Source organism: Cornus florida, unplaced genomic scaffold, assembly GCF_030987335.1.
Source record: "Cornus florida cultivar Cherokee Brave unplaced genomic scaffold, ASM3098733v1 CherokeeBrave_3.0.0_Hap2_Chr01, whole genome shotgun sequence".
In the NCBI taxonomy this organism is placed as follows: domain Eukaryota; kingdom Viridiplantae; phylum Streptophyta; class Magnoliopsida; order Cornales; family Cornaceae; genus Cornus; species Cornus florida.
Genome location: NW_026775571.1, coordinates 99,898,203 through 99,910,706, shown reverse-complemented (window position 1 = coordinate 99,910,706; position 12,504 = coordinate 99,898,203). Strand labels below are relative to the sequence as shown.

Sequence of the window (12,504 nt, the reverse complement as noted above, 5' to 3'; positions counted from 1 at the left end):
TCCTCCCAAAATCGAACATATCTACCGTCACAAACCTTGAATCTAATATGGGAAGAGAAAACATCCTAGCCCTTCCAAATGAATTTCCACACACCAACTCCTCCCGCAATAGAGACGGGACGAGTAGACCAGCAGCCACTCTCCTCCCCAAAACGACATGAAACCCAGACCACCCAACTTAATGGGCTTGCAAACTTGCTCCCACCTGACGAGATGATACTTAAACTCTTCGCCCCTTCCGCCCCAGAAGAATCCTTTGGATCTTTTCAATCCTTTCAGCAACAGAGCAAGGAATTTGGAACACAGATAAAAAATAAGTAGGCAGGCTCGAAAGAGTACTCTTTATGAGAGTAACTTTTCCCCCCTTTGACAGATATTGTTTCTTTCATCCTGCTAACCTCTTAGCATGCCTATCTAGCACAGGATCCCAGCTCCCCACCCTCCTAGAAGAGACCTCCAAAGGCAAACCCAAATAAGGAATAGGGAAAGAGCTCGCCCTACACCCAAGAACTGCGGCTAAGGAGGAAATATCCTGAACATCCCGAACCGGGACAAGCTCGCTCTTAGCCACATTGACCTTCAACCCTGAAACCACCTGAAAACAAACCAAAATGCACCTCAAATATCGAAGTTGAGAGACATCAACATCACAAAAGACCAAGGTATCATCCGCAAACAGAAGATAAGAAATCTCAATCTGATGCACTAGATCTCTGCCCACCCTAAAGCCCTTGATAAGACCGAGATCCTCTGCCCTCCTCGTGAGTCTGCTCAGACCCTCCATTACGATGAGAAAAAGAAAAGACGACAAGGTATCACCTTGTCTCAACCCACGAGAACACCCGAAGAAACCAACAGAAGACCCATTCACGAGAACAGAGAACTTTACGGACGAAAGACATGTCTCTATCCATTTCCTCCATCTACTTCCAAACCCCATTCTTTGAAGTAAGTACAGCAGGAAATTCCAATTAACATAATCGTAAGCTTTTTCAATGTCAAGTTTGTATAAAACTCCAGGGATACCACTTTGCAATCTAGAATCCACACATTCGTCTGCAATAAGAACTGAGTCTAGAATCTGTCGTCCTCCGACAAAAGCATTCTGGGAATCCCTCATCCTATAAAAGCAATTTGCCGGTGTTGATATGCAGTACTACTCATACGCTCATCTTTCATTTTAAACTCTCCCTAAATCTCTGCTTTTTATAGAGGAAGATATTTATGAATAAAAGAGAAAAATCAATTTTTTTACAAGTACATACGTCGATAATTCGATACTAATAAATGCCAGATGTTTTGCAACCCATCTAAATGCAGAATATACAGGAGCCATTGTATGGCACATGTATAATTCAAACCACCTGAAAAATCTACAAAAACATAAAAATAAGGAAATTCCTATACGTCCAAAAATTTAGAAAAGAAAGTCCGCGGTAATTTTTTAATTCAATAAACTGGTAACTTAATTTCTTCAGTGCATATTCATAGCCTATAGATGCTTCAGATAAGACATAAAGAAGTGCCTTAACATGATTGCCAAACTCTTCTTGTAAAGTGCCACCCAGCCCAACACTCAACTGAGACATGAACCCCATCAATTCAAAAAAGAGTTTGCAATCTCTTCCTCTTTTGTGTACGTGTAATAAAAATTAAATGTCATCCTGCTTCTCCTATCCAGATTTTCTTTAATCGAAATAGCTTCCAATGCAACCATCCATGGGAAGAAACCTAATGTAACTTGAAACCAACATCAACAACTAGGAAAAAAAAGAAGAAGAAAGAAACCAACATCAACAACCTTGCCAATCACAAGCCCAATGATCCATCAACCACTCTTATGTCTCTGGAGATAACAAAATCTTTTCAAGCCTCCCAGCCACTAACACTGGAATACAGTACGTTGACAAACTAGAAACAACACTCTTAATTACTATAAACTCCTTCCTCAAAAGAGATCCTGTTGTGCACAGCTAGTCTCCTCTCAAACTTCTTCACCAATGAATCCCATGTGGCCTTTGCCAATAAATAAGCACCAAAAGGCTATCCAAGACAAAGAGTAAGAAGGACACCCACCTTACAACATCAATTCCCTGCCAAACTGTGCACATCTTATACCTCCCCAATATGACTAAATGCATTCTTTGACAAGTTTACCCACACCCCTAATACCACTCGAAACACAATAAAATGTTTTCAAGATAGCTAAGATCACTCCTTGGGCCCACGAAAGATAATGGTGGCCATTGGCAAAGAGAAGGTGAGATACTCAAACAAGCCACCAGCCACCATGCCCCCTGCAAATGTCTTCATTGCAACCCTTGTTCTATTTTATACGAGCTTGTCTTCTCAAAGTGACAATATTATATTGAATCTATGCCAACTATCCATGTAAATAAAATTGCAAATCTGCAGGCCGCCAAGCTCCAATCTCATAAATTTCTCTTTTTGATAAGTAAAATTTCATTCAAAAGTGCGGCCCAGAACAACTACACAGACCAAAAAACTATAAGCTCAAGCCATCCACAAAAGACAAAAGAATCTCCATAGATTTACAATTAGACCCATGCACCCAAAAGAATAAGGAACTAAGCACAAAATACTTAAGCACGCCAATAGGAGACTCCACCCCTTCAACAAGTCTCCAGGCAGCTCTTCCGCTCATCAGCATTTGCTTCTCATTAATCTGCTTCTTTAATGAATCCAGTCTCAGCCACTAGGCATCCAAGCATCAGTCACGCCAAAAGGACATGGATACAGCGTGGAAACGTCAAAACATAATAATAGAAAATATTTTTTTGGTCATTTTATCCGAATGAAATCACTAATTTGGAGCTTAGAGCTATATGTTTGTAATTTTTATTTTCTTAAATTCTATTTTATTTTTCTAATTAACCCATAATATATTTTAAATGGCATTGAATCCCATTCTTAGAAAAAAAAATTACAAAACCACCCCACTGTGTCCTGAAAGGGTCCAAAACATGTCTTTGCCATCTCCCAGCCTGTCCAACTAGAAAATAAAATATTCAAATTCCATGACACTTCTAACCGTATACAACACATGTCAGAGTATCCAATACCGATATGTGTCCATGTATCAACACCGCCACGCACCCCAGGAGAAGTGTCTATGCTTCCTAGTCCATTACCATGTTATCACAATATGAACTCCAGCACTTCAAGGAATTTTTTCACTCAATAATTACCCATTTTCACTCAAGTTCTTTTTGCTAACTGTTGAAACTGAAAGTGTTCCACTCACCCTTTTTTTTTTTTTTTTTTGTACACCAAGATTGAAGAAGACACAATCATGAAATTAAAGTGGGATGGATGATTTAGTGACATGCTTTAAATGGACTGCGTGATTGAAGGGTGCTATGTGATTAACCGGTGCCTATCAACTCGTCAGTGAAAGAAAGAAGGGTGTCTAACAAATCAAATAAAATTTTATAAGATAATTACATTATAAGCCATACTTCACGGTAGCATATGTTACCTAACAAAATTGTATATGTGGAGAATTGCTAATAAGTGGATGTTAAGACAAATAAAGGGAAAATAAGTAGAGTTATTGGTGAATGCATTTGTACTCAGAGGTCTCATCGAGTGATGACATGATGAATGAAAGTTTTGGTTATATGAGACAGACAGTGGAGATGCAAACAGGGTATTTGGTTTTGGCTAAAGGAGCTACAATGATGAGAATACATAAAGGCTACGAAAAGTCATGACGGCTTGTCAGTTCACCAAAAATGAAGCAAAAAAAAGTGGGCCAAATCTATGAAAAGGGGATTCATCCAACTAAGACTTTTTTCAAGTATAGCAAGTGATCAGTCCATCCCTTCTACAGGAGAGGAAAACTACTTTGGCCAATGGTATAATTGTACAAGAGAACTTATCAACAAAAAAAAAAAAGTGTATAAGGCAAACGTGACGGAAGATAATCAATGGTCAAAAACAATAAAAAATAAATTATAGAAAGATTATGTAGGACCGGAACCCAAGGCTTTGATACATTAGAGTGCGTGTCTAGGTATTATGAATTCTGACACTAATTAACTTTTTGAGTTGTCGTTAATCCAGTAATCCTTTTTTTTTTTGATAAGTAATAATAAATTAAAAAAGGCGTTCAATAGGGGAACGCGTCCCGTGGACAAAGGAACCGGGGTTTAAGGCCCCAGAGAATCCAAAAAAGAGATTAAATCGATAGAAGAGGAACACGAACTTCTGTTCACATAACAAAAAAGAGAGCCAATAATAAAAAGTTTCAGTGTCGCTGTAGACGACTCCATCCCTTCAAACATTCTACTATTTCGTTCCTTCCAGATACACCACCAAATACAATGTGGTACACATCTCTAATAAGCATGAACGCTCCTACTCACACGGCAACCTCTCCAAATATGAATTAGCCCCCTAGTAGAGTGTGGCATTACCCAACACATGCCACATAGGCCAAGAATGAGATTCCAACAATCGTGCGCTACAGAGCAATGCAGTTGGAGATGATCGACTGACTCCTCATCCTGCTTACATAAACAGCACCAATTAACAAGAAAATTTCCCCTTTTCCTCAGATTATCGATCGTCAGAAACTTTCCCCAAACAGCAGTCCATACAAAGAATGCCACCCTAGTAGGGACCATGGAGCACCAAATAGTCTTCCATGGAAAATCATAGGATGCAAAATTTGACAGACATAAAAACAAGGACCTTACTGCAAAACGCCCGTGAGAGGAAGGAATCCAAATCAAATTGTCAAAACCCCTGCCAATTCCTTCTTGCCAATACAATTGATCCAAGAAAATGCTACCTCTTCCAACTACCAATCCTGAAATGAACGCCGAAAATGAACATTCCACGTAATCCCACTATTATCAAGCTGATAACAGTTAGCTATTATGGCATGTTTATCAACTGCAATACTATATAACCTGGGAAATGTTCGACATAAAGGCTCGTTCCCATACCAAAGATCATCCCAAAAGCGAACGCAACTACCATCCCGAACTCTGAATCTGATATGAGAGGAAAAGGCATCCCATCCTTGCCGAATGGATTTCCAAGCCCCAACTCCTCCCGCAATAGAAACCGGACATGTAGTCCATCCGCCAGCATCTTCCCCATACCTACAAGACACTAATTTACGCCAAGGACGATGTCTTTCCTTCCCATATCTCCACAACCACTTACCCATAAGAGCTTTATTAAAAGGGATCAATTGTCTAATACCAAGACCCCCCAACTTTATAGGCTTGCAAACTTGCTCCCATCTAACAAGATGATACTTGAACTCATCTCCCCTTCCTCCCTAAAGGAAATTCCTTTGAATTTGTTCAATTCTATCAGCAACGGAGCATGGAATTTGGAACAAAGAAAGAAAATAAGTGGGAAGACTTGATAAAGTGCTCTTAATGAGAGTTACTTTACCCCCCTTAGATAAATATTGCTTCTTCCAACCAGCCAACCTCTTTGCATACCTATCAAGCACAGAATCCAACTCCCCACTAACCTGGAAGAAACCCCTAGGGGCAAACCCAAATAAGGGATGGAAAAGGAATTCACCCTGCACCCAAGAACTGCAGCTAAAGAAGAGATATCCTCAACATTCCCAACTGGGACAAGCACACTCTTGGCCACATTCACCTTTAACCCAGAAACTGCCTGAAAGCAAGCCAAAATGCACCTCAAATATCTAAGTTGAGACACATCAGCATCACAGAAAACCAGAGTGTCATCTGCAAAGAGTAGATGTGAAATCTCCACCTGATTGTCAATATCTCTTCCCACCCGGAATCCCTTAATAAGACCAAGATTCTCTGCCTGGCGCATAAGTCTGCTTAAGCCCTCCATAGCAATTAGAAAAAGAAAAGATGACAATGGGTCACCTTGTCTTAAACCTCAAGAACACCCGAAAAAGCCAGCTGGAGAACCATTCACAAGAATTGAGAACTTGACAGACGAAAGACAGGTCTCAATCCATGTCCTCCATTTACTTCCAAACCCCATTCTTTTAAGCAGGTAGAGAAGGAAATTCCAGTTGACATGATCATAAGCTTTCTCAATATCAAGTTTGCAAAAAACTCCAGGAACACCACTACGCAACCTTGAATCCACACATTCACCAGCAATAAGAACTGAATCAAAAATTTGTCGTCCTCCAACAAAGGCATTCTAGGAATCTGAAATAATCCTATCCATAACTTCTCTCATTCTATGAGCCAGCACCTTAACTATGAGTTTGTAAATACAACCCACTAAGCTAATAGGACAAAAGTCCTTAATATCTGAAGCGTTTCCCTTCTTAGGGATAAGGGCAATGAATGATGCATTGAGCGATTTTTCAAAAACACCAGTAGAATGGAACTCCTAAAAGGTACTCATCACTTCATTTCTCACAACCACCCAGCTTTCCATCAAAAAGCGCATAGTGAACCCGTCTGGCCCCGGGGCTTTATCCCCATTACAACTGGATAAAGCCTTAAGAACTTCTTCTTCAGTAAAAGGAAGCTCTAACCCATCTCTCTCCAGCACAGAAATGGCCTCAAAAGGAAGACCATCAAGCTTAGGTCTCCAACCTAAAGGTTCTGTGTAAAGCTTCTGATAAAAAAAAAGATCCCACTACGCACCTCTTCCTCCCTCCACAACTCCACGCCTTCAACCCGTAGACGACCTATATGATTACTCCTTCTGTGAGCATTAGCAAGTCTGTGAAAAAATTTTGTATTACCATCACCCTCTTTCAACCAAAGAGCCCGTGATTTTTGTCGCCACGAAATTTCCTCCATGCAAGCAATCTCAGCAAGAACTGCTTGACAGGAAGCTCTCCTAGTAGAAAGAGCCTCCACATTCCCACCCGCCTCCTCAAGCCGATCAATCTCAGAAAAATCGGGAAAGACTCTATTCTTCCTCCATTCAAGATTCCCAAAAACATCCTTATTCCACTGCTCAAGAGCGAGTTTGAGAGCTCTTAATTTCTGTGTTAATATGAAGCTGGGTGCACCTGTAACGATCACTCCCTCCCACCAAGAACGAATAGTCCCTTAGAAGTCCTCCACTCTCAACCACATATTCTCAAAACGGAATGGGGTTTTCCTATAACACAAACCCCCACAATCCAAAACTAAAGGAACATGATCAGAGGTAACCCTTTCTAAGACCGCCTGAACAACGGGGAATTTTTCTTCCCACTCCCCGATATCAAAAATCTGTCCAATCTTGGGAGAATAACTGGGTCTCTACCATTAGACCAGGTATAGGTTGCACCTTCCATTGGTAGATCAATGAGAAGGTGCTCATCAATGAAGTCGGAGAACTAATACATGTCTATGGACCTTCTTCCTCCAGTAGACCTCTCTGACGGGAATCTGACTGAATTGAAATCCCCACCCAAACACCATGGTAAAGAGCATAGTCCTTGAACGAGGATTAGTTCCTCCCATAAAATAGGTCTCTCAGCATCGTCAACCGGTCCATAGACCCCAGAAAAAACCCATCTGAAATTATCCTCTTCCATCTTAAACTCAAAAGAAACAGAAAATCTCATCTTCCACACATTCATTCTAGACAACCACCTGCTATCCCACATAACTAAAATACCACCCGAAGAACCTGTAGCATCCAAGGCCTCCCATTCCACAAACCTTCATCCCCACAAACTTCTAACCACTCCGTCAGTAATGGATGCCATCTTGGTTAATCCAGTAATCCTTGTTTAAAATTCTGTTAATTTGTTTGATTACATGTCTCAATTGCAATCTTATAAACACATAGAGCAACTAATAAATAAAATAAAACAGACACACAATTTTTTAACACGGAAAACCCTAAAAGGAAAAACCCATGGCCTTAGTCCAAGCATACCATAATCCACTATGTGAGAAACAGAGTACAAACCTAGGTTAACTCTGTCCCAAGATCCTCTAGTCACCTCCTAAAGCAAAAGACTCTAATTTCTCCTGAAAATCATCATTAGCTCCTCACAAATCTGCTTCTCTAGTTATTTCGCTCTCAATCACTAGTCATTCAAGCTTTGTTCTTAACAAACCACTCAGTCATGCTCAGATGGTTATTCTCAATTCAACTCCTTATTTTGATTCTCTCAATCCCATATATACACGGTCTTCAGTGAAGAACCCTAAATTGATTGTCAAAGCATTCTCTCTCTGAATTCTCTTAATAATATGTGAAAAATTAAAAGCTCCTGCAAGATATACCTTAAACTGACTATAACCCATATTTATAGCCAGTATATGAGACCCATGTGGTATCGCAAGTGAAATACTTTCAGAATTCTGATTTAAGAGAGTTTCCAAAAAAGTATGTCTACATGGTTCGATCGATCAAATCCTTTGCTTGACACTCACTGGCAAACTTCAATTGATCGACAAATCGATCAAGATATTCTAGATTTCAAAAACATTTTTTCCTGCAAAATTGGGTCAATGGATCATTAGATCGAGATTCAATGTTTTGTAAAAGTTCCTGTTTTGAAAATACTTTATCAAAATCCCCAATTTTGATAAACGGGATTAAAACAATATTTTGAGCATTCTAAAGATCAAAACTAGGTCATAACCTAACCTAGATTCGACTCTGAGCTGTAAGAAGCCTCTGTTTGATCAATTTAATTTTCTTAGTAGTCTCAAGTACAATGTCGAGTCCTAAGGCGGCTGTCTCGCCCACCTCAGTCCAACAAACAGGAGACCTACATGGTCTACCATACAACGCCTCAAATGGAGCCATCTGAATGCTCGCATGATAACTGTTTTGTAGGCAAACTCAATAAGTGGAAGGTGATCCTCCCAACTACCTCCCAAATCAAGCACGCATGCCCGAAGCATATCCTCAAAGATCTGGATAGTACGCTTCGACTGGCCGTCCGTCTGTGGATGGAATGCCGTACTCATGTGTAACACTGAACCAAACGCTGCTTGAAGTTCTTCCCAGAACTTCGAAGTGAACTTGGCATCCGTAACACTTTGACACATACTACAACCCAAGTTTTGGGTAGAAATATGCCCACACGTGACGCATACATCTAATAGGAAATGCGAGGCAAATTGAACGTACAAGCTATACCAAAAGGATAAAGCCATAAAGCAAAGACAGCCAAGAACATGGAACATCAATATAAACTGGTACCTTATAAGAAAAAAGGTTGTCTGTTTACAATATATTTATGAAATTTTGTATTCATCCTAAATAGATACCTTTTAGTTATTATTAATATAAAATGTATATTAAAATGTAAAAAAAAATCTATAACATTTTTATTTTATATTTTTTGATAAGTAATTATAACCCTAACATTTATATAGAAGCATTGATAAGAAGCAAACTTTCGTTAATTGAAAGAGAGGTGTATAGGTAAAGTGGAAGAACGTTCCCATGAAAAGTGCTGCCCAAAAAAAATGAATGGTTAACATGCCATAATAACAGCATGAAACAATATCATAGCAAGATGCAGAAAAATTCTATGGCAATATGACTCTTCAGAGAAATATCTATCAAGAAAAAAGCAAAAAAAAAAAAGGAAGAGAATCCAAAAAAACCACCTTTAAGTATCTAGGATATGAGGGTCCACAAATTGCACTTCTAGGGAACCTACTGAGGTGTGTTTCCTTCAGTCTACAGCTATGTCAATGATCGCATTGAAGGACTTGTCTCCTCTTTTTCTATATGATTGACAAAGGTGTATTGGCTTCCACAATAAAGATTATGAAGTCCTGCCTACCAAACATATAGATTATGAAGTCCCAATTTCAGTACTTACCTATATCACAATGCTAAAGCACCCACTTCATCTTTGGTGGTACTCCATCAACCTTAAGATTTTGAGAAAAAAAAAGTTATACACCTTGATGGTTTCTAATTAATCGGAATTTCTAAATATGTTTTCCATTCCAAAATATCATACATGGCTACTTGGGCACCATTTTCCTCCTGTGTAATCTCTAACAGACGACAAAAAGACCAGTTTCAACTATAATGTCAACTTCTAGATGATTTGATAACCAAATAGACCGGCCATATTCAGTCTCCTAAAATTTTGAATCTAAGATTATAAATCCCTCATTATTTGCACATAGTTGAATAAGAACTCCATATAATATGCAAAAAGTAAGTTACTTTTGTAAGCAAAAAACAGAACAAAATAGCTCCTATAATCTATTCTTGTGATTTTCCAGACTAGGCACACTTTCACCAATAAACATTCTTTTAACTATATAAGGCACGGAAAAATAAAAAACAAAACAAACGGAATTTACAAACATCTTGAATGAAAGATAAAGGAAGCATACCAGGATTCGGAAAAAACCTTCGACGATCATTTGGACAAGCTACAAAAAGAGCATTTTGTGGATTGAAAATTGCTTGGCATACCAAGAAAAACCACTCCCGCAATACACCTGGACCTGTAGCTTCCTCATTTTTGAACTCCATAAATAAACCACCACGCAACCCCTCAGGGTCTGAACGTGCGATGTACTCAAATGATTCTGCCAACAATTGTGACCTGTCAATGAGCATCTCATGCAGCTCCTCATATTCGTCCTTCACTTCAGGGAGCATCATCATTGCCAAATGCCTCCTAGATTCAAAATCAGTCACGTCCTTTAGCTCAAGAAGCCATTTATGATCATCATTCCGCTTAGCATACCTAATTACAAGATAACATATTGAAACCTTTCTAAGCCTTAATTTTGCCCAGAATAGTTTCTCAGCACCTTGATAAAGTTTAGAGATACTATTCAGTTCCTTCAAAATAGTGAGATAGTGGCACCATCCAAGATGAAAATGTTCGTCTTCTCTTTTCTCTTTCACAGTCGAGCACTCCTCCATTTTCAGGAGACATTGTTCCATTTTTCCCAGTAAATCAGTAAAAATGCCATGAAGAAACTTAATCTCTTCCCTGTGACAAGGTATGTTATAACCACCCTCCTCAATTGGCAGTGAGATGGGAACCCCTAAATCGACTTGCTCCTTGATCACAGTTCGCAATGGGAGCAAGAATGCCGTGAAATCACAGACATCACTCAGTAACGGCCCTATACCCGTGGGTGATTCCATGCTCAAAACTAAATCACTAGACAACTTAGCTGCAAGCTCACTAACAAAAGGGAAAATCTCTTGAACTGCAATCAATGCCTTATTAGTATCACACTTCTCCACCATGGACCCAAGGCTACTCCGGCACAAGGAATACAAAGGGTCATCATGAGCAGTTCTACCAAGTAATTTACAAAATTCTAACATTATAGGTGCACACTGTGAAAGAACAAGTTTTGGCAACACATTCTGGCTCGAACTAATAAATTGCCTAATCGATTCATCAGCACACTCTTTGTTACCTTTCACCGGCGAAACATAGAGCATAACCAACGCCGCCGGCGCACACGAAGACATGAATATCTGCAGATGACCAGCTGCAGCCTCGGTATCATTTCTGGGCGTCATCCTAAAGAACTCCATTAACCTCGACTTGACGTACTTGTGAGACACTGTCGATTCGCCCCTACACAGACGACAAATCAACGATACCATCTCATCAATCAGTTGCCAAGCCTGGGGGTGCCCTGTACTCCTCATCCGACCCACCAATTGAAGCCCGGCGTCGTTCTGAATGGAACATTCGGCCAAAGTTTGCTCCCACTGTAGCTGTTTCCCGCGGTAAATCAATCGCTGCTCGATCACTGGTATGCCGGTGATTGAATGGATTCGCTCGTGCACCGATTTCACTGTATCTTCGGAATCCGCCTGCAAGACTAAAGTGTTAGCTCCTGAAATCATTCTGACAAAGAATTGCAATCTTCTTGAGGAAGAGCACGAGGACCATCGGGAATCGGAGACATGTTCTATGTGAGAGAGTTGTTGTTTCTGGCTGTTGTGGAGTTGAGTAGTGAGATGATTGGTGGAATTCACGGCGTTGGGTTCGTCCCTCCTCATCCTAACGGAGACTAAGTCCGATGAGAAATCGTCGTCGTCGGTGGGACCATATTCGTCCAACTTCCGCTTCGAAGAGAGGCGATCGAGGCGTTGATGGACGCAATCGATCGAGGTCTCGACGAGAGACATTGACGGGACACGCCGGAGGATTACGGAAAGCAGCGAACGTCCATGGAAAGAGAAGCCCCAAACAAAACCTAACTGTGTGAAGACTAATTCGAAGACTGAATTGTAGAGAGAGAGAGAAAGAGAGGGGAGAGGGGGTGCTAGGTGTGAATTGTGATTGAGTCGGCGAAGTAGAGAGAGAAAGAGAGAAATTACAATTAAGCTCTGTACTAATGATCGGTAAAGATCATAACAATTAACAGGTGTAGGTTCATATACTCAGCCATTTTACGCTATTTATGTGATTTGAAGTTATTGAAATGCACTTTCCCTGCGGAATTTACTAAGGACTTTTTATTATTATTATTATTATGGGAGTGATATGCCCTCCGCATTGAAATATTTGTAATACAATTTTAAATGAAATAGTAATTTTAATTTTAATTT

General features: G+C 39.9%; 1 protein-coding gene across 1 annotated transcript in view; it reads right to left on the bottom strand.

Moving 5' to 3' along the window:
- LOC132308905 (E3 ubiquitin-protein ligase UPL5) overlaps positions 1-12,304 on the bottom strand; it is a 35,182-nt gene extending 22,878 nt beyond the window's left edge. The window contains exon 1 of the mRNA XM_059807198.1: positions 10,308-12,304. Coding sequence (XP_059663181.1) covers positions 10,308-12,081 — 1,774 coding nt within the window. The 5' untranslated portion in view covers positions 12,082-12,304. The remainder of the gene's footprint in view (positions 1-10,307) is intronic.
- Between the last annotated feature and the right edge of the window lie 200 nt (positions 12,305-12,504).